This window comes from Terrapene carolina, unplaced genomic scaffold, assembly GCF_002925995.2.
Source record: "Terrapene carolina triunguis isolate 2854851 unplaced genomic scaffold, T_m_triunguis-2.0 Scaffold113, whole genome shotgun sequence".
NCBI classification, from domain to species: Eukaryota; Metazoa; Chordata; order Testudines; family Emydidae; genus Terrapene; species Terrapene triunguis.
The window spans coordinates 16,098,890-16,122,224 of NW_020664464.1; the positions used below are offsets into that span (position 1 = coordinate 16,098,890).

At 45.3% G+C, this 23,335-nt stretch overlaps 1 protein-coding gene across 1 annotated transcript in view; it reads right to left on the bottom strand.

Moving 5' to 3' along the window:
- The window catches only part of RFX3 (regulatory factor X3), a 221,409-nt gene that overhangs the window by 10,951 nt on the left and 187,123 nt on the right, over nt 1-23,335 (bottom strand). The window contains exons 8-11 of the mRNA XM_026652401.1: nt 10,245-10,366; nt 8,208-8,320; nt 7,229-7,344; nt 6,575-6,729 (exon numbers count right to left, since the gene is read on the bottom strand). Coding sequence (XP_026508186.1) covers nt 6,575-6,729; nt 7,229-7,344; nt 8,208-8,320; nt 10,245-10,366 — 506 coding nt within the window. The remainder of the gene's footprint in view (nt 1-6,574; nt 6,730-7,228; nt 7,345-8,207; nt 8,321-10,244; nt 10,367-23,335) is intronic.

The following is a 23,335-nucleotide window of genomic DNA, read 5'->3' on the forward strand; positions in this document are numbered from 1 at the left end:
GAGGAAATTAAAATCTCTTATTTTTCTTTGAAGCAGTGATTGTTCATGTGCCTTGTAACTACAAAAGACATTAAAACGGCATTTCTTTAGACATTCTTGGTGCTGATTTGGCTATCACACAAGAAAACTAATCTAGAGAGTGACAAGGTGAACTTGCATGCAGTTAACATGAAAGTGACCTGAGCTGCTTTTGATTTGTTACAGCCTGTGAAGTGCTGTTGTCAGTAATAAAAGGTTTTGCAGAAAATGGCATTGTGAGTAGTGCCTTTTGTTTCATTAGTGTCATGCCAGCTGATGCTAACCTCAGAACTAAAAGTGCTCATCTTCTATAAGAGTACCAGAATCGCTAAGGTGACGGCACCAAGAAGATCATCTTCATGGAAAGGGTGGGCAACAAAGCAGGTTGCAAGGGCTTCAAAAGGCGCTTTCGTGAGAGCAGAGAGAGATATTCAGGTCCCAGGACAGGGTAGGTTTTTGTACTTGTTGAAAGGCATTGAGCAAGCCATTGAGGAAGCAAACGGTGGTTGGGTGAGTAAAGATGGAGGAACTGTCTAATGGAGGGAGGAAGGCTCTGAGAGCCACCAGGTGGACTCTGAGGAAGGAGTGGGTGAGGGCCTACAGTTTAAGTTGGAGGAGGTAGCCCAGGAGGATAGGAATGGATATGGAGTCAAGTGGGTAATGGTGGTGGTATGCCCAAGTGGTGAAATGCTTCCATTTTGCCTCATAGCAGGCTCTGATAGATGGCCTGCTGCTGTGCGTGAGGATGTCATGCACCAGGGTGGAGCATGCTCTGTCTACTCGCGAGCCCCATCCAAATACCAGGCTGTGAAGTGGAGCAAGCACCTGTTGGGGTGTCATCCCTGCGCCTGTGTGAGAAGATCTGGGTGGGTGTGGAGGTAGATCGGGGGTGGGGGGACGACAAGCAGGGAGATGGAGGAGGTCCATGAACCAGTATTGACAAGGCCAAAAGGGGACGATCAGTATGACCTTCACTTGATCCCACTGAATTTTGTGCAAGACTTGCGGGAGTAGGGGAAAGGCATAGCGGACTTTCTTGGTATAGGGCCGGAGAAGGGCATCACCCTGTGAGTCCGGCCCCAATGCCCATCTGGAGCAGAAGAGGAGGAGTTTGCAGTTCTCAGTGGTCACAAAAAGTTCCCAGCACAGGGTGCCCGCCCCACCAGCGGAAGACAGAGCATCATGTGGGATCACGTAGTTCCCACTCATGGTTTGCATAGAAAAACCTGCTGAGCGTGTTCGCTAGGGAGTTGCTGACACCCAGAAGATACACGGCTTGTAGCATCACATCATGCTTGATGCACCCTTTCCAGAGTTGGATGTCCTCTGCACATAGAGTGTGTGACCTGGCACCGCCTTGCTTGTTGATATATACAACTGTTGCCATGTTGTGGGACAGCAGTTGAATGTGATGTGATCTTATGAGAGGGAGGAATGCCCGACAGGCAACTCTCAATTCCAGGATGATGATGTGCATCTTGGCCTCTCTCGGTGTCCAGAGGCCTGGGCCATGTGACTAGACATGTGGGCGCCCCAACCAGTGAGGGAGGCGTCTGTGGTGAGAGTGGTGCAGGGAGTGGGAGGTGTAAACAGGGTGCCAACCAAGCCTTTGACAGGTCGGTCCACCACATGAAGGAGTCTAGGACAAACCAGGGGAGCAGGACAGACTTGTTCAAGCAGTCTGTCTGTGATTTGTAGATCAATCTGAGCCACAGTTGAAGGCAGCGTATATGGAGGCAGGCATGGGTTGCTATGGAGGTGCAGGCCGCCATGTGGCCAAGGAGGGAAAAACATTGGTGGATACAGGTGCGCGGTTTGTGGCATAATGTTGTGATGAGAGAGGTGAGGACGGCAAACGGGTCTGTTGGGAGGAAAGCTCAGCTCACGAGAGAGTCCAGGAGTGATCCATTGGGTAGCGATGAGGACTGGCTTTTCCTTGTTATACAAATGCTCAGGTTGGTGAGGAGATTGCAAAGGGTCTGAATAGCTGAAAGGAGGTGGTTGCATGATGTCACAACGAGGAACAGTCATCAAGATAGGGAAACATGGAGTGGCCGAGGCATCGCATGTGGGCTGTAATGACGGCGAAGACTTTTGCGAATACACAAGGAGCAGTGGCAATGCCGAAGGGGAGTACACAAAACTGATAATGGGAATGAGCAACCGTAAAACGGAGAAATTTCCAATGAGCCAGGTGACTGTTGATGTGGAAATATGCATTTTTCATATTGAGAGCCGCAAACCAGGCTCCGTGAGGGAGGGAAGGGATAAGGAGGGAAAGTGTGACCATCCAGAACTTGAATTTTCGTATGAACTGTTGAGTAATCGGAGGTCCAGAATGTGGCAGCAGCTGCCTGTTTTTTTCAGAATAAGGAAATACAGGGAATTAAAGCTGCAGCCCTAGTAATGGAGGGGAATGTGCTCCATGGCGCCCTTTCGGAGAAGGGTGCCTGCTTCCTCTCAGAGGAGATCTCAGTGGGAGGGATCTCCAGGAGCGTGCTACGAGGGGGGAATGAGGAATTCTATAGAGTAACTCTGATGAATGATGTCAAGTATCGAGCGGTCTGTGGTGATCTTGCCCCAGTTGTGGGCAAACAGGCAAGACAGCCCCCAAAGATGACATGGGGCACCGTGAAAGGGGTAGGAGGAGGTTCAGAGGTCTTGATGGGGGAGTCAAAATGGGTGTTTTGATTGATGTTATGGGAAGGTTGAGGGGGCAGAAGTGGTAGCAGTGGAGTAACGCGGTTGCTGATAGCACTGATGATGTTGGGACGACGCCTGTTGTTGTTGGAATTAGGGTTAGAAGGAGATGTGGGGGCAGGGCGAAAGGACAACCTCTGCTGCCTGCAGGTCGGGGCCTAGGTGTAAATGGTGAGTGACCACTTAGTGGCATGGGAATCATTGAGAGTGTGGAGGGATTCATCCGTCTTGTCACTAAAGAGCTTTTGGTTGCCAAAGGGAAGGTCCTCGAGAGTAGACGGTGCTTTGGCTTATGCTCCTTCCGGGGCTTCTTGGGAGCTGGAGCAGCCGGGTCGATGCACAACTCTTCACCTGACCTGGCTCAGGGAGGCAATGCTGTGTTTCAGGGCAGTCCCCATCGGGGAGCTGCCCTTACGCCCATGTCCATGCTTCTTATGCTCATGGTGGGGCTTCTGTGGCAATACTGATGGCTCTGTTGCACAGGAGCAAGACAGAGGGGCACTCACCAGAGGTGACAGATACCATTCTGGTGGATCTGCCAGTTTCGAATCAGACTGCACAAGTGGGCGCACAGCCTCCTCCATTAGAAACGCACAGAGGCAAAGTTCTTTAGCTTCTCGATTTTGGAGCGGGAATGATGAGCAGAAGGAACAGCCGGTGACGACGTGGGATTCGCCAAGGCAGTAAAGGCACAGTTGGTGCTCGTCACTCACAGAAAAGGAGTGTGGGAATGAAGCATGGCTTTTGAAGTTGGCTTGCCAGGGCACAATCCCCAGAAGCCGAGGGGGGGAGGAGGAATATCTCCCCGATGGGGGAAGAAGTCCAACAGGGATCCTAACTAATTATGAGTCTTACAAGCTACTATACACTATATACACTGAAAAAATGGACAAGCAGTTCTTTTAGCAAGGCTAGCAACTGGAGCAGTGTTGACCTGCAGATCCTCTGATAACTTCGGATGCGAGCACGCGGACAATGCACAACACACATGCAGGTCAACGGACGCTACTACTACTTTTCCAGCTCTGGCGCATGGTGCGCATGCGCACCCATGTTTGGAATTCATATAGGGACCAGCACTCAAAGAAGAACTTGTACCTGTTGAGACAATCACTACCCCTTTTTGCTCTCAGCTTCCACTCTTACTCTTGAATGATGCTTTTTCCAGGGGGCCCATTAGCAAGTCAGTTTCACCCATCTCTGTTCTTATGGGGCCAGCCACATAAACCCAAATTTCCCTGAATCCTGTATTTAGCCTATTGTGGTGAGTGGAAGACATTTTCTCGACCTCTGAAGCAGGTAATAAACTACTGCTGCTCCCACTACTGCTGTTTTTGCATTGGCATTTTATATCCTGTACTGAGACACATTCCAGAGTGCACTGTGCTAAAGGACTAAATCTGGATTAAATTTAGGGTTTTCTCTTGAGCTAAATGTACTTTGTGACAGAACAGTACCTTTTAGTCGTTGAATTAAAGGGTCACAGTAAAAGGGCAAGGGGCGTTTTAACTCTCACTAATGCAGAATGGTAGGGGTGGAGGATGGGGAATTTAGGGGAAGTGGGCCTACTTGTGTGCCTTCACTCCTGCAAAAGATCAGGATGGGAGAAACAGGCTAGGTAACTACTCCTGAAGATCCAAAAAAAGGAAGTGGATCAAATATCTGCCCTCTAAAGATATTTGAAGAGGTGAGGGTATGGATGGGAACCCACCAGGATACCATAAAAGATAGAAAGAGGCTTGTTGGTGGTAGGTGGTCCTTGGATTAAAAGATATTTCTATCAAGCATCATCCAAACAACAGGAATCCCACATACAGCATATATAATCATCCAAATCTAACTAATGGTATGTTCATCCATTACTGCATTTCATTCCTAATGGAAATCCTTTGTCAATAATGACAAACAGAATGAAGAGGACCCAAACATATGCACATATCAGCACTGGACATATATGCTCCATCAATGAAGAATTTTTTGAAATCCTGCGCTGACACTGCTCCATCTAGCTCATGAAGTAAATTGAGAGTAGGCAGGAAGATATCATAGCTAATAAGCTAATTTACAAAACTTCTCTGGGGACTACCAGTCAATGCAGAGGAAGCAAGTGAAAGGCAAGAGAAAAAAGCAGGATCTGGTACATAAAGCATATACACACACACACACACACACGTTAAAATATTCCATGATAACTTCACTTATGCAAAATATTTTTTTAAATCAGAAACTACTTTGTGTGGATGGAATGGAAGACTATTTTAATAGCTCTTTTCTCCTTCATTCAAACCTCAATTCAATTTATGAACTGTAATTGAAATTTTTTTTTTATATTTGTTTGAGCTGGACTGAATTCTCTTAAAAATAAGATTCCACCTATTCACATTAAACAGAAAAATAAACTCTACCATAAACATAGGTTAAAGCCAATTAGTTTAAGTTTGTAGACGAAGGTTGCTTATTTAATCTCTGTATTTAAAAAGGATAATCATTCAACATTTCTTCTTCTCTTTTCTACTTCATTAATAAAAGGGTAAAATACAACTGCAATCCACCAATATCTTACTCTTTGCCTTTTTAACTATAAAACTTAGGGAAAAAATTGTCTTAGTATATAGTTGGCATTTGGACTTTTAGATTTACAAAGCTAAAATTTCTTGTACCACAAGTAATGTACTGTACTGTATATAGTAAAGTTCCATTCTGTTTCATTAATAAGTGAAGGTCAGTAGCATGTTCTTACAAAGGTGTAGGTGTAATTTTTTTCTGACCTGTCTGTAACTGGAATCATTAGTAGCAGTTGTACTGACACTAGCAGAAAATAGCTTTGTTAGTTACAAGGCTATCTGGAGGCACCATCTCCTTTAAATATTAATCCAATTTAACTATGAAATGACTACTGTTTGGTTCATGAAGCGAACACAATGCATATGTAGCTTTATCTGTACAGTATCATTATTATTGTTAATGGAAAATATATTCATAACATTTAGCATGACATAATGCATACTTTATAAAGGAATTCAACTTTGCTGAAAACCAAGGTGAATTAGTTTTCTGTCAAAAGCAGTCATAAAATGCACTGCCTGAGCAATTATGGATTCCAATAATTTTAGCTTTGTAAAGAAAACTGTACTCCTGAGTAAAACAATTTGATAATGGTTGGCTGGCCAAGGTATTATACTACAATCAGTCACTGAGTCTATCATGTCGGACATAGAACAAAAAATGTGATAGCCTGGAAAAACGAATAAGGCTAAAAATGTTTGACTTTGCATTACACTATTTTAATAGTAAAATGTAACATTAAAATTCATAACCTATTGACTTTAGCAACCCTCTGATCAACAACTGTTTAGTTGTCCAGAAACGAAAGCATACAGCATATACATAATTTTTATTAGCTATTCAAAGGCTAATATAAAGCCTAACCCAAAGCCTACTGAAGTAATTGGAAAGACTGACTGATATCAGTGGACTTTGGCTCAGACCCATAGTGTGTTGGAGTCTATCATGTAGACTAGAGTACAAAGGAACAACGTTTTTGATACTAAAGTATAACAAAATAAATAATATACAATGACAAAAGCATATTTTTTTAGGAAAATGTATCCTGAAAACTTCTGGAAGCCTGTTTCTATCCTCTTATAAATGTGGTGAAATCACCAATCCCTTTTTCTTTAAATACAATGCATACACCTACTACTACCTTTCTACACTATAAAACTAAGAGTGACCACATATACTACTCCTGTAGCCTTCAAAATGACTCCCAAAGGTTTCCTGGGAGGTATTGTAGGCATAAGATCACCAGACAAAAAAAAAAATCCTTACAAGACGTCATCTGTGTTCAACTTACTAGGAATAGGTCTAAGGACGTCAGGAATGAGAATCTCCACCAAAGCCTGGTACATCACATGGTCACAGTTACACATCCATTTCAGAATAGTCTCATTTTTGCACAGAGTAATCAGCTTTGCTTTCGGAAGTCGACTTTCTATTTCACTCAGATTGCTGGTGTGAACAAATGTATCAAATGAATAAATGAAAATGCATATACATGAAGATAGAAAAACAATGGACTTTAAAATATTTTATTTAATAAAACATTATAGATGTCTGAACCACACCTAACAGCACTGCTGCACCTTGTGTCACATGAGATTGAAAAATGGCCTTCAAATTTCTGCTACAGCACATAACTTATGCAGAGGTATGATAAGAATGGTCCTTTTATCTCAAAAAGATTGAATACAACGTTATGAAAAGATACCTCTACCGTAGTCATCCAAACCAAACAAAATGGTAGCTATACATATACAAACATTTCAAAAAAGTAATTTGTGGTAAACACTAGTTAGCGTGGACAAACATTTTAGACAGCATTAATTTAACCTGGTAAATTAATGATAGCATGTTAGGTTTCCAGTTAGTATGTAAAACTATACTTCTTTTTGATTTGACATCTGCAATTAGATGACGATAATAACCAATAAAAGAGACATTTACTGACCTCGGTTCACTAATAGCAGTGCCATCAGCTTGAGTGGAGGGAGAATAGCGCCAGAACGTTTGCCACAATTTTTCTATCAGGCTAAACTGAAGATTCACTACAACATCCAATATTGCCTGAAAAAAAATAATAAAGCAAGTGCAGGTAGTCTTCTACCTAAATTTTCGTTAGCAGGGTATGTTATGACAACATTTATATACTGGCTATATTTTGCCTAATTAGGTGGAATAGTGGTGAAATGCATGTTTCTAATCTAACCAATGATCAGATTATATATCCAGTATGTGCAGAGAGATACACTAATCGAAGTATAAGTGAATATGAGGCAAAAAAGAGAAGGTCTACCCTAAACAAACATATCTGATGAATTCACATAAGCAAAACTTTTAAAATAGCTAAAAAATCAAGGGAGACAAGGTAAATTTGCCACGACTACTTCTGCACTGAAGGTTCATATATCTTTTCCCTTTCACATCATTATTTGAAATAGTTGTAATAGCCACAGAAATATTCCAGATGAAATGTGGCTTAAAGCACTCATCTCAGAAAACTTGTTTTTGCAATACTTGAAAAACATATTTGTTTCTTAATATAAAAAATAGAAATGATTAATTTAATAATTTAATATAGATTTATACTCCCACAGCAAAACCAAAATATTGTATGCAAAATCTGAAATCTAATTTCTCTAATCGAAAAAAGGTCAAGAACAAACTTTTTAAAAACTGACAGTAATTTTCATTCTCAATATTCTATAAAATATACTAATATTGGCTCTTCTTACAAAAAGGAGAGACTCCAGAAAAATCTTATTGTAAAATTTCCATTAGAACTGAATAAACAAACTGCTTTTTAGACAAGTTAGACACTCTCAGGCTATCTATAATATGTTTTGTATTGTCATATTGCATTGAGAGTGTTTGACTTCTAGTGAAAGAATCAAAGGTAAAACAGTGTATATGAAATACATCCTTCTTACCTCACAGTGCTCTCTATAAAGACTCTGCAGTGATTTGATATCCTCAAACGTAGTACCATCTGGCAAAGAAGATATTTCAACTTCTCCAAACTCTGGAAGTACTCGAGATGCATCTGTTTCCATGACAACATAATGGAAGAAAGCTATTGTGGATGGTGCCAATTACAGTTTAATTAGGAAAACATTTAAGAACGATACAAAGAAATAAATTCTAAAAGGTCATAGTACCCGAAGAACAAAGACTTCCTTATTTTTATAAATAGCAATAAAAAATTATCAACACAAAATTTTAAACAAACTATTTTTTTTTAAGTAGAAGATATATTATACTGTAGGATATGTAACATGCTAAAATGAAGTAATGTATATCCTACATGTCTGCACATCAAAGGCAAACACTAAGGTATTCAGTCTACAAGATATTTTCAGTAAATCACAGAATAAAGTACAATATGTGAGTTTATAGCATATTCACATTGACTAGGTTTTATTTTGCACTATTGAGCAGTTTTAGTACATTCAGTAGCACATTTGTCAGAGTATTCAGTGTTTATATTTGGAATTTAATGGACTTTAATGCATACCTAATGTGTACTTTCAGTATATTGCATTTAAAAAAAAAAAAAAAAAGTGTGAGACCAGTTATGGGTGGAAGTTTCAAAAACACTTACCACTGGCCTAAATATGCTCCCACTGAAGTCAATGGGAGCCAAGTTAGGCCAATGATGAGTGCTTTTAAAAATCCCAGTTTATGAGCCGAACACTAAGTGTGCAATTATGTAATGGCATGTTCAAATCAGGTGGTTATATATGCAAATAGTTATTAAATTACCACTGCTGTGTGCATATGTCTGATTTATATGTTCACCTATGGTAAATGCTTCATGAACTGATATATGCACAAATTGCACATTTTTGTGCATGTAGACCTTGGACCACAAGTTTTCAAATTTTGGTCCTTTCAGTCAACAATAGTATAGATTATATCATTTAAAAATATAGCATACATGGCCATTTTTCCAAATAGTAATGGCTACATTGCAATTGCAAAGCTTGAATGTAACCCCATTTTACACACACATTCAGGAGTGAAGCATACAGTGGGTGTGAGCACAAATATTAAGGCATCAGTTTTAAGTCTGACTTTGTCAATTTGGCACACAATATATACAGTAAATTGTGTTGCAGTATATGTTTACAAGTATAGTGCAAATATAGATTTTGCACAACTTTTCTTCTATACATACATGAGGTATGTGAAAAGTTGCATAAGCTTCAAGATGTAGCATATAGTTTCTGTATATAACTTCTGGGCAGTGTTCCCTCTAATTTTTCCCACGCATATGTGGAATGAATTTTGTTATGTGCACCATCACCTCCATATCAGTGCACATAACAAAATTCATGTGGTGGGGGTGGGGCCGAGGGGTTCGGCGTGTGGGAGGGGGGGCTCAGTGCTGGGGCAGAGGATTGGGGCGTGGGGGGTGAGGGCTCCGGGGTGGGGCTGGGGATGAGGGGCTCAGGGCTGGGGCAGAGGGTTGGGGTGCAGAGGGGGGGAGGCAGGAGGGCTCCGGCTGGAGGTGCGGGCTCTGGGGTGGGGCTGGGGGATGAGGGGTTTGGGGTGCAGGCTGCCTGGGGGCTACGTCGGGGAGAGAGGAATCCCTCCAGCTCTCTTTCCCCGCAGCAGCACCTGGGCTGGGGGGGTGGGAGAGGCACCTCTCCCCTGGCCATGCCAGGTCCGTGCCGGGGCTGGGTTGGGGCCGGAGCGCCTCTCCCCTGGCCACAGCAAGTCCAGAGCAGGTCCGTGGTGGGAGAGAGGCGCCTCTCCCCGCTGCAGCCCCGAGCCTCTGCGCGGGGCTTAATAGGCAGCCGTGCAGCTTAGTGGGAACTTAGCTTCTGGGTGCCCCAATATGAATGACAGCTTTAATGGGACACCGTAAGTCTAGAGAGAATTGTGGTAACGGTATGACTTGGCATTCATGGTGATGCCAGATGTTTATTTTTATTTGTACACAAGTATAATGTACCCTCACATACCCAAAAACTGTTGATGATGTTGACTTTGGGCAATTACAGTTTGCTCAACAGATGTGCCTGTCTGCTGACCACTTCCTGTGAAACCATCTGCAACTCCATCCACTTTCTGCATAGGCTTGTACCTAAAAAATATTGGACACAAAATTAGACAAAATTATCCCTTTTATTCAACTCCTCAAAAGTCCACTGTTACACAGTATGATTCTGTCCACCTCAGTTGCTCTATCCTTCAATAGGATTTCTCCATCTCACAAAAATCTCAATATATAAAAGTTCTTTTCAACTAGATTCTGTGGTTGCTCTCTTCCTCTCAGGAATTAATTCAAATTTAAATCTGGCTGGGGACACTGATTCACTAAAACTATGTTCCGACTGGCCAGCTGGTTGGTCTAGCTGAACTGTGTTCACTGAACAAGGAAGTTGTTCAGTATTTCTCTTAATACTTATCATTCAATATGTGGTCCCCTTACCTTATTTACTGTACCATATCCAAACCCTGCAATGAATATGGAATTAATACTTGCCTCATTAACTTTTCTATGGCTCATCACTATACAATCTAGGCCTAACATACATTAAAGAGTGAGGGCTTTCTCAGACAGAGACCGAGGCAGGGAGATTAAGGTCAAAATATCAAGGTGGGTGACGTAATATCTTTTATTGGGTTAGGTAATATCTGCTGGTGAGAGACACAAGTTTTTGAGCCACACAAAGCTCTTCTTCAGGTATATTCTGAACTTAATGAATATCCTGTGACTGACATGGCTACAATTACAGTACATACAAAAATATCAACTAATTCTGGGTACCTTAATGATCGGTTGCCTAAACTGAGACACCTTAGGCCTGATTTTTCAGAGTCCTTAGCATTTTTATATTTAAAGGACTGTGCAGATATTAACTAATTAATCATTTGAACACTCCATGAAGTAGCTGAGTAAGCATCTTACAGATAGAGAAACAGAAACACAAAGTGACATGCGCTCCACAGTAAATCAGTGGAAGAGCCAGGATTCAAACTCAGGAATTTACTGATGCCCAACCCTATGCTCAGCTCATTCCTTCAGACCATACAACCTTTCTGCAAGAGAGATTGAGCCTCAAATGCTCTGGGTGAATTCAACTGCAATTGTGAGCACTCAGCTCTTCTGAAAACAGGCTCCAGGTGTCTAAAACTGAGCAACCTGAATACGAGGAACACACAATTAATGGTCATATGTGAAAAGTATGGTTTAAGGTAGTTGCTGCGCATCACATAGGAACTCTGAGATAGAATCCAATTCTCCAGGATGGCATTTAACTCCCTTAGCTATGAGACAATCCTTTCTCTTCCTGCAATCCCGTCTCATTCACCACACACCTTTCAACTTCTGCAACAAATAAAGCAGGGGTTCCTACAAACAACAGCCTCACTCACTGCACACTCTAGATTCGTTCTCTGAACACCAACCATCTTGTGCATTGAATGAGGCAGAGTCTGTGGAAAAAAAATAGTATGTGATCCTGTAATTAAAGCCTATATCATAATGTATACAAACAAGGAGGTAGAATTAACATTGCATGGACAATCTTAATTTTTGCATTTCCTAATGTTCAGGCCTTTGAAATCATACAAAAAAACTACATTGAAAGAATGGTATGTAATTTGCTAGGATTTTTTAAAAAAGCAAATGAATTCTGTTATGTGCAAATGTAATAACCTCCCTGTCATCAGCAGGATTTGACTTCTGGATATTCAACACTATGGCACCTATGCCACTAAAGTGAAAGGATTAACTATAGTAGCTGGCAGCAGAAATAGATTGTTCTCCATTGTGCAACAACCACTAGAAGATGGGTAACAAACTCAAATAGTGGATTACAAATTCATGAGTAGGTCCATTTGAAACACTGTATAGTTGAGTGTTTAGATTTGACAGATTCCTTCTAGAGTAGCCTGGCTAAACGGCTGAGAGTTGGGTTATATTTCCAGGCTGTATAACTCCTCAATGGGGTAGAAGGCCTTGCTCAAGAATAAGGGTTGCAAAGGACACAGAACTATTAACACTAGTCAGTAAAAGAAGTGAGACTTCAATTCAGAGTCTCCTGGTTTGCAGGGGGAGGATCTGTGTTGACTGTGTCCTGTCAAGAAGTGCACTATTTGTGGCATAATGAAGTAAGGCAGTGCACACAGTGTTGGGATGTTCAGGATTTTTACTCCAAGCAAGGAACAAGCTGTTGTGAGAAAAACACAGATGGGAAATGGTGATTTTGAACAGTTTGTAACTCAACCAAATCTGTTTGGATTTATATGGACACTTTGTCTTTGTGGAGCTTAGTCGGAAGTTTTGCAACTAGAGGGAAACGGAAACAAGGTAAACCTGAATGTCCTCCACGGAATGTAATCAACTGGAGTATTGTGTCCAGTTCTGGGCACCGCATTCAAGAAAGATGTGGAGAAATTGGAGAGAGTCCAGAGAAGAGCAACAAGAACGATTAAAGGTCTAGAGAACATGACCTATGAAGGAAAGGCTGAAAGAATTGGGTTTGTTTAGTTTGGAAAAGAGAAGACTGAGCGGGGACATGATAGCAGTTTTCAGGTATCTAAAAGGGTGTCATAAGGAGGAGGGAGAAAACTTGTTCACATTAGCCTCTAAGGATAGATCAAGAAGCAATGGGCTTAAACTGCAGCAAGGGAGGTTTAGGTTGGACATTAGGAAAAAGTTCCTAACTGTCAGCGTGGTTAAACACTGGAATAAATTGCCTAGGGAGGTTGTGGAATCTCCATCTCTGGAGATATTTAAGAGTAGGTTAGATAAATGTCTATCAGGGATGGTCTAGACAGTATTTGGTCCTGCCATGAGGGCAGGGGACTGAACTCGATGATCTCTCGAGGTCCCTTCCAGTCCTAGAATCTATGAATCTATGAATGGGAAAGGTGTTAACTTCCACTGTGGTCTGAATTTTTCCTGTGTAGAACAACAGAATTCCAGCCTGGGTATGCTTCATTTGAGGAAAAAACGGTTACCTACCTTTTTGTAACTGTTGTTCTTTGAGATGTGTTGCTCATGACCATTCCATTGTAGGTGTGAGCATGCCCACGTGCGCTGTCGGAGATTTTTGCCTTAGCGGTAACCAGAGGGTCAGCAGTGGCACGCCCTTGAGTGCCGCACCCATGTGTCGGTATATCAGGTGCTGCCGACCCTACGCTCTCTCAGTTCCTTCTTGCCGGCAACTCCGACAGAGGGGCAGGAGGGTGGGTAATTGAATGGACATGAGGAAAACATCTAAAAGAACAACAGTTACGAAAAGGTAGGCAACCATTTTTTTTTCTTCGAGTGCTGGCTCATGTCGATTCCATTCTAGGTGATTCACAAGCAGTGCCAATGGAGGTGGGCTCGGAGTTCATAGTCTTGCAGCTTGCAGCACTGCTCTGCCGAAGCCAGCATCGTCCCAGGCCTGCTGAGTAAGCACATAGGGGGACGTGAATATGTGGACAGACAGACAACCAGGTATCAGCTCTACAAATCTCTTGGATCGGCACCTGAGCCATGAGTGCGCCTTGACTATCGCCAGTGGAGGCAAATTTGCCAGCTCATAGCAGTATCAGATGCAGGCTGTGATTCAGGATGAAATACTGGGCAGACACTGGGCGACCTTTCATCCTGTCTGCCACCGCAACGAACAGCTGCGTTGACTTGCAAAACGGCCTTGTCCTGTCGATATAGAAGGCCAGCACCCTCCTGACATCCACGGTGTGTAACCTGCATTCTTCTTCGGATTTATGGGGCTTTGGAAAGAAGACCAGCAAGTCTATGTCCTAGCTGGTATGAAACTGGGAAACTACCTTGGGCAGGGCCACAACTGGACCTTATCTTTGTAGAATATGGTATAGGGCAGTTCTGAAGTAAGGCAGTTCTCTGCCCTGATCTCAGACATCCTGCGGGCAGACTTAACTGCCACAAGGAACAAAACCTTCTAGGAGAGAAGGAGAGGAGAGCAGGAAGCCAGAGGTTTGAAGGGAGGCTTCATGAGCCTCGACAGCACGAGATTCAAATCGCAGGGAGGAACAGGGTCCTGGACATGAAGGTATAGATGCTCCAGATCTTTCAAGAACTGGGCCGTCACGTCATGAGCGAAGACCGACCTGCCTTGGAACAGAGGGTGGAAGGCCAAAATAGCGGACAGGTGGACCCTGATCGATGACAGGGACAAGCCCTGAAGTTTGAGATGCAGGAGTTAATCCAGGATCACCTGCACCGAGGCCTGCTCAGCCCGGATGCATCGTTCCAAAGCCCAGCACATGAATCTTTTCCACTTGGCCAGGTAAGTCACTCTGGTGGAGGGCTTTCTGATACGTAGCAAGACCTGTTGCACCCGCGTCGAGCATTCCCACTCTTCTGCATTCAGTAGCCATGCCAAAAAGTACCATGCCTCCAGGTTTGGGTGCAGACTGCCGTGGTCCTGGGACAGCAGGTTTGGCCAGAGAGGGAGCTGCAGCGGGGCAGCTACCAAAAGGTCCAGCAGCGTGCCGAACCAGTGCTGGCGAGGCTACTTGGGGGCTATCAAGATAACCTTCACCCTGTCCTGTTTGATCTTCATGAGGACTCTGTGGATCAACGGCACTGGCGGGAAGGCGTACATCAGGGCCCCCAACCATGGGAGCAGGAAAGCATCTGACAGGGAACCCCCATTCATCACCTGGAGTGAACAGAACACGTGGCATTTCCTGTTCTGATGGGACGCAAACAAATCTACCTGGGGAGTTCCCCACTTTTGGAAGATCATACTGGCCGCCTCCGTGTGGAGTGACCACTCGTGGCGAGATAAAAAGGTCTTGCTGAGGCAATCTGCTAGCACATTTCTGGTCTCGGGCTGAGAGCTTCTTGGCAAAGGGCTAATGACCTGGTGCTGCCCTGCCTGTTGATGTAATACATTGTGTGGTATTGTCCGTGAGGACCTGCACCACCTTGCCCCTTAGGTGGGGCAAGAAAGCCTGGCAGGCCAGGTGAACCTGACATTGATATGAAGGGCCACGAAGGGAACTCCCTCCAACACCGACTCAGGGTTCAACCACCACTCCAAGAATGACAGGATGTGATCCGGCACCCTGACTACCAAGTCTAAATTGTGTCTGTTGGGGATGTAAACTGATGCCAGCCACGCTTGCAGAGGCCAGAGGTGGAACTGGGCATGACTGACCACATATGTACAGGCGGCCATGTGGCCAAACAACCGCAGGCAAGTGTGAGCCGTGGTGAGTGGGTGGCTCTTCACATGGCAGATCAGGTCCGACATGGCCTGAAAACGAACCTTTGGAAGGAAGGTTCTGGCTCGCGTGGAGTTGAGAACTGCCCTGATGAACTCTATTCGTTGGACTGGCCTTAAAATGGATTTTTGATCATTTATCAACAGACTCAGATCGCGACCGGTGGAACGCACCAGATCGAGGCTCCTCTGTATTTGTTCCCAAGACCTGCCCTTGATGAGCCAGTCATTGAAATACGTGAAGACCTGGACCCCTTGACATCTCAGGTAAGCGGCCAGTGGCGCCATACATTTTGTGAAGACCCTTGGAGCCAATGAGAGGCCAAAGGGCAGCACCATAAATTGGAAATGGCGTTCGCCCGCTATGAAATGGAAGAAACATGTGTGACCTTGGAATATGGAAATAAGCGTCCTTCAAGTCGAGGGCGGAATATTAGTTTCCCCAATCCAGGAAAGTGATGATGGAGGCCAGGGAGACCATCGGAAACTTCAAGTTCTTGAGACACTTGTTGAGGCGTCACATGTCCAAAATGGGTCTGAGGCTCCCTTTTGCTTTTGGGATTAGGAAATAATGGGAATAGAATCCCTTTCCTGTCATGTCCAGAGGGACCTCCTTCACCACCCCCATGTGTAGGAGATTCTCGACCTCTTGCTCGTGAGAAGTGTCCCTAAAGAGGGACAAAAAAGAGAGATGGTAGGAGGGAGGGGTGGCCGAAAACTGTAGGGTGTAGCCTTGAGACACTATCTCCAGTACCCAATGGTCCGAGGTGACCCATGACTACTCCGAACGGTACGGATGAAGACGGTTGAGGAAAGAACGGGGTGGGGATCCTGGGAGGTGACTGGGGCGTTGCTCTCGAGCGCACCCTCAAAATAAGCACTTCTGGCCCCAGGATGCTTTGCTGGGCCAGGCTGCGCAGGTGAGCGGGAGGAGGGCGGCAGCTGAAACTAACATCTCTGTCTCTTCTCCTTGTAGACCCAGGATGAGATTGCCAAGGCCTACGTGGCGGGGGTGGCTGGAACTGCTTTCTTGCAGACTGCGGCGTATGCATGCCCAATGAGCGAAGGGTAGCCCAAGTGTCTTTCAACCTATGCAGCCTTGCATCCTTTTGCTCTGAAAAAAGACCGATCCCATCGAATGGGAGGTCTGCATCTTGGATCAAGGTCTGCATCTCTTGGGAGAGGCCAGCAGTCTGAAGCCAAGAGCTGCACCTCATAACCACTGCCGATTCGACCACGCTAGCCACCGAGTCAGCCATGTCCCATGCCATTTGGAGGAAGCACCGAGCCGCTGTGGTCTCCTCCTCCACCAGGGTGCTGAATTCCTGGGCCAAGTCCTGCGGTAGGGACTCCTTGAACTTACAGAGAGAGTCCAATAAGTTAAAATTTTATCTTCCTAGGAGGGCCTGATGGTTCACTACCCGGAATTGCAGGCTGGCAGCTGAATAAATTTTCCTCCCAAACAGGTCCAATCTTTTGGCCTCTTTATATTTGGGGGTCGAGCTGGTATGTTCTTGCTTATCCTTTTCATTGGCTGCAAAGACCACCGGCGAGCCCAGAGCAGGGTTGCTGTAAGGGTACTCAAACCCTTTGGCCAGGACAAAATATTTCTTTTCAGTCCTTTTCAAGGTGGGAGGGATGGATGAGGGAGTTTGCCAGAGGCCGTGGCAATCTTGAGGACACCATCATAAACTGGTAGTGCAACATGGGCTGGGGTAGAGGCTTACAGGACTTTAAACAAGGTGTCCACCTGTTCAGCCATTTCCTCCACCTCTAGGCCCAAGTTCTCAGACACCCTTTGAAGCAGGGCCTGGTGTTCTTTAAAATCATCTGGCAGGCTGGCCCTCGAGGGTCCCGCAACCGCTTCGTCTGCAGATGGAGATGATGACTATACTGCCAGGGGAGGCATCTTTCCCCGTGGGGAAGGAAGGGTTAGGGGTGAGTGCAGTCTCCTCTAGCTTGACCTCCAAGCGTGCCTTGACCTCCGAGCCTGGTGCTGTCAGTGCCGCCAGCTGTTGTTCCAAGGCGGCAGCAGATGAGCAGTATGCAGGGGTCAACGCTATGACCGGCACTCCCCACGTGCTCCAATAACGCCACTGAGCTGGCTACTGGCCGTGCTGCTAAGGCAGTGCCGTCGATGTCGACACGGCCTCTGGTGCCAACTCGCGCCGGTGAAGTCTAGGCGAAGGGCCTAACTGCCCAGTTCCACTTTCACAGGAGAAGAAACCTTCTCTCTCCATTTTTATTGACGTAGATCAGAGTGGCCTGATTGTTCACTTAAAGCATGATCACCTTTGGGATATCAGGTCTCTGCAAGCACATACATGGCCACCCTATCCCAGGACATTTATCTGAAGTTTGGCTTCACATAGAGGCCAAGGGTGAAATTCTGGCCCCATTTAAGTCTATGGCAAAACTTTCATTGACGTAAATGGAGCCAGGATTTCACCCCATGTGTCATGGTTACAGAACTCTTCTGCATAGGTTCCTGATTCTAGGGTGGATGCACCTGCAATAACTACAATTTGGAGTGGAGGAATTTGGAAATTCTTTTCTAATTATAAATGACCAGTATAAATACTGTAGAGAACATCAAGTTTTATCTGAAAATTCCTTCAAACCAAAACGGATACTTCAACACAGCTTAGCTAGTTGCTACAGAATGTGTCATTTCACAAACTTTTCAGCTTTTGGAATACAATCCAAAATGCCTAAAGGGCATAAAAAACAATCCTTTAAGAATTTCTAGGATTTAGAAAGAACTTAATTAAAAATATAAAAGCCAACTTAATCCTCTAGTGCTTGAAGTCAGGATTATTTTAGCATTTGCTCCAATGTGCTTTATGTGAAATATGTTGGGGAAAATTCTGAATTCTGGCATGGTGACAGAGTGACTTATCTCATGAGTTGACCAGTCTCAATTGCACTGAGAAACAACTTGCAGGATCCAGCTGAGAAATGTAAACAGAAGATTTTTTCTCCAGAGGTTCAGTAAAGACCGGAGCTGAGTATGGTAGGCAACCTTAGACGTACTGTGTCTTTTATGAGTAGTAAAAAATAAAGCCTCACCAATATGGGTGATGAGAGGCTTCCCTATTTCCTTCCAAAGTGTCTAGCCTGTCTAGGTTACCTTTTGAGCTTTAATTATGGACATGGAAAATACTTACCCGTTACTAGTGTATACAATATACCTTCCAGGTCTAATAATTCTTTTCTAAAATTCCCCTATTTATTATACTCAGACTTCTTTCACTTTCCCAGGCCTCTTTATTAGTACTGAAAGAAGAGCTATAAAGGATACAGACACATTATGGATATTACATATTTCAAAAGATTTGATTCAGAGGAAAGGGTATTTGGATCTCAGAGGAATTTTACATGGCTAACTACAAGTATAGTAAAAGTATGGAAAGTCTTCAGTTAATAGTGTCAATTTTCTACATTTGTGAGGAGTTCCTATGACCATCCAAAGGGCAAGGCCAACTAAAATCTTGGCCTGTCTCTCAGATATCTTTCTTGATGTCTAGCCACCAGTTCAAGCTCATTAACCTCAACATTGTTAAAACAAAGCTCAAGCTCTCCACCACCCCACAAGCCCTCCCTGCTACTTCCTTTCTTGATCACTGTGGACAACACCATTATCCTATCACTTAGGCCCATAACCTGGGTGTCATCTTTGACTTGGGCCTCTCTCTAGGTCTTCACATCCAGGCTCTCTCTAGGTCTTGCAGATTTTTTCTGCATAACATCTCTAAGATACGGTACTTCCTGTCTATCCAACAGACTTCCCTTATTGATACAGAAGAGTGAAAGGGGGCTTTCTTCCACCCTCTCTTGGGAATCCTGGCCATAGGACATAGCCATATCATGGCTTCTTCCTTCACTTTAATAGTTTTTTAACTTCCCTCCTGGGATTGGCTACTTCTGGCTTTTTAGCCTAACGTCACTGTTCTTTAAGTACTTCATAATCCTTTGTTACCGGCCCCCACAACTCTATCAGCCCTAGGCACTATAACAAAGTTCATAGAACTTCCTCTCAGTGGGTTTCCACTCCCCAGGAGGTGAGAAGGAACTGGCTGGTGATTCGGTCATGCTGCTCCTTACACTTTTGGGAGGGGGAGCATGACAAATGCATGCACAACCCTTAGAGGGCACTACTAGAAAAAAAAAAAAAAGTCCAATCTTTTATGCAGGTGTGCCAGCATACCCATGAGTAGAATCCACATGCACATGAGCTTGAAGAAAAAGCCTGCCTTTTCGTGCATGTATTTAAGGGTACATTTTGAAGCTGAAATGATCACATGCAAATTGGGGATGGGAGGTTTACCCCCAAAAGATTACAAAAACAGAAGGCAAGCAAAAACATATTTAAAAAAAAAATCTTATGATTGTTATGCCAATCTCATGATTTTGGGAAGTCTGACTCATGATTTCTGAAACATGGCATCCCAGGAAAATAATCTCTTTTATAACTCTGCCTCCTCTCAGCACATGCATTGCTGCCCAGCCTGTGATTCCTAGCATCCCTTGTGGAACTATATCTCCCAGAACGCTCTTGTTCTATGGCTGAAACTTGGAACTGGCTGTGCTGTGTCTATAACCTCCTGTAGTGAAGTGACGACTCACTGGTGCGGTGCCTCCTGCTGGTTGTCCTGGGAATTAGCTCTTTTCCAGCTCCGGAGCGCCCTCTGCTGGTTGATGTCTCACCTGCCTCAGGCCCCGTGTCCCTCCCGGACCCCGGTGCCCTTTTCCTATGGGTTCTGCCCCAGCAGTACCCCACACTCTGGGTCTCCCCTCCAAGGGGAACCCCCAACCCTCTAAACCCACCTTGCCTCAGTGGCTACTGCCAGTCATCTAGCCCCTGCGCACTGGGGCAGACTGCAGTCTGTAATGGCCACTCATCATTGGCAAGGGGTTAGGACCTGCTGCCTTTGCCTATCCCTGGGCTGCCCCTCTGCAGCCCCAGTACCTTTTGTAGGCTTTCACCAAGGCCTGCAGCCTGGGGGTTTACCAGGCTGGAGCTCCCCAGCTCCCTTTGCCCTTCCGCAGCACTGCTCCACCTCAGGTACCTTGCTCCCGGGCAGCCAGCCCTTCTCACTCCAGAGCTAGCGTGAGACTCCTCCAGCTCCTGGCTCACAGCTCTTTTATAGGGCCAGCTGTGGCCTGATTGGGGTGTGTCCCCAGCTGTGGCTGCTTCCCCAATCAGCCTAGCCTTTCACAGCTGCAGCCCTCTCCAGGGCTGCTTTTAACCCCTGTTCTTCAGGAGTGGGGCAGCCGCCCCACTACACACCCTCCCACTTAAGACCACGGGGGGGGGGGGAAGAGGGGCGAGAGGTGTGTCTCTATCTCCCCAGCTTCCCTCTTAGCTGGGCCCAAAGGAGGTCTCTCTCCTGCCGCAGGTTATCTATTAAAAGGAGCAACCTGCTTCCCTCTTCTACAGTCTGGCTCCCCACCGTAGCCGGTCCCGTTCCTTTGTGGGTTCCCCTGTCTATCTGGGTCCCCACCACAGATCGTCCTGCTCCCGCGTGGGTTCCCAGGCTTAGCTGGGGCCTCTCTGCCCCAGCTCCTTTCTCTCTAGGGGTCTTCGTCCACACTGCCACTTTCCTTTGGCCAGTCCCAGACGGAGCCTGATCCTCTGGCCTCTCCCTTCTTCTCTGGGGGCAAGACCATCTTACTTGGCTCCCCTTGTGACACAGGAAGCACATCCAGTGCCTTCCTTTGGCCACCTCAGGGCTAGCCTGGGCTCTGAGAGTCCCGTAGGGGCACTCCCTCTTCCTGTGCCCAGGCTCCCCACAGGACCAACACGTTTGGAGCCCCCCTGTTGACTTCACAGGGGGCACTCTGGCTGCTCCCCATTTCCCCGGGTGGAGCCTCTTTGCTCCATTCCGGTAGGGGCACTCCCATTTATAGTGTCCCGGTTGCCCACAGGCGAAACAGTTTTTAGGCCCCGGCACCGGCCTCTAGCCCCAGGTGCCTAGCCCCCAATGAGGTCCGTGTGCCCTCCCCCACAGCAGCTGAAGCAGTCACCGTTGCTGCTCCGCGAGCCGGGCCACACAGGCTCTCCAGTAGCAGTCCGCCATTTTCTCCACCTTCCGTGTCTCAACTCTCAGATCCGGGCAATAATTCCACAGTCCTTGCCCTGCCCCTTGTATCAGGGTGACCGTCTATGCCCACATTCTGCACCACGTGTATCAAAGTGACGACTCAATAGTGCGGCGCCTCCTGCTGGTTGTCCTGGGAATTAGCTCTTTTCCAGCTCCGGAGTGCCCTCTGCTGGCTGATGTCTCGCCTGCCTCAGGCCCCGTGTCCCTCCCGGACACCGGTGCCCTTTTCCTTAGGGTTCTGCCCCAGCAATACCCCCACACTCTGGGTCTCCCCTCCCAGGGGAACCCCCAACCCTCTAAACCCACCTTGCCTCAGTGGCTACTGCCAATCATCTAGCCCCTGCGCACTGGGGTAGACTGCAGTCTGTAATGGTCACTCATCATTGGCAAGGGTTTAGGAACTGCTGCCTTTGCCTATCCCTGGGCTGCCCCTCTGCAGCCCCAGTACCTTTTGTAGGCCTTCACCAAGGCCTGCAGCCTGGGGGTTTACCAGGCTGGAACTCCCCAGCTCCCCTTGCCCTTCCCCAGCACTGCTCCACCTCAGGTACCTTGCTCCCGGACAACTAGCCCTTCTCACTCCAGGGCTAGAGTGAGACTCCTCCAACTCCTGGCTCACAGCTCTTTTATAGGGCCAGCTGTGGTCTGATTGGGGCGTGCCCCCAGCTGTGCTTGCTTCCCCAATCAGCCTAGCCTTTCACAGCTGCAGCCCTTTCCAGGTCTGCTTTTAACCCCTGTTTTTTAGGAGTGGGGCAGCTGCCCCACTACACCTCCCAAAAAAGGTCAGTAAACTCGGTTATATCTGGACTTCCATAAACTTCTCCTCTCCAGCCTCCCTTTCTCTCATTTCCCCCCAATCCATCCTACTGAACATATTGCATGTAAAGTTACAATGGCACTATATAAATAATTAATAGCTGTTGACTCAAATTCTCTACAACAAACCACCTACATTTATTAAGGAAAGTGAGCAGAAACTAAAGAATAGAAATGCATGGCAAGATACCTCTTTGATATTACATGGACACACACAAGCAAACTGGTAAGAAAGAAAACTGAACTGAAAACTGTCATATGACTATGAAGGAATAGAAGTCACAGTGGACTAAGTCAAAAGAAGAAGTTATATAAACAGGCAACACCCCTTCTGGATAAATTCTTAAGATTTGAAGATTTTGCTGTTGCAATGTTGCCAACTTTCATTATTTTATTGTGAGTCTCACACTATTTGGTGTTTTTCTGAAAGATCTAGGACCTGGAGTCAGACTATTAAATGAGAATTTGAGCTTTCATTGAGGGGAAAAAAAATTTTTTTTATCCCGCATGGTTTGCTGACAAAAGCTGGAAAATGTGAACCCTGAAGTCTCAAAAAACAAAAAGCAAATTGAAAGACTTCAGAATGTATTATTTAAAAAAAACCTTTAAGCCAATCTCATGACTTGTGGTTCTGACTCATGATTTTTAATAGAGGAATTTGGCATACTGATCCAGTATGTGAGAGCTGCGTGTAACATACCAAGCTATGTAATCTCATTTTAGTGTTTTGTTCCACCGAAGATCTTGCTCTTGATACTAATGGAAAAAAAGCAGCCCCTGGTTTAAAATTAGCAAAATGTAAATGGTAATTTTAACAGCTTGCAGCGCCACAAGCAACCAAAAGCTAAATCTGTTAATGATTAGGAAATCAAAGAAACCCAAATTAGGGTTACCATATTTCCACAATCAAAAAAGAGGACACGGGGG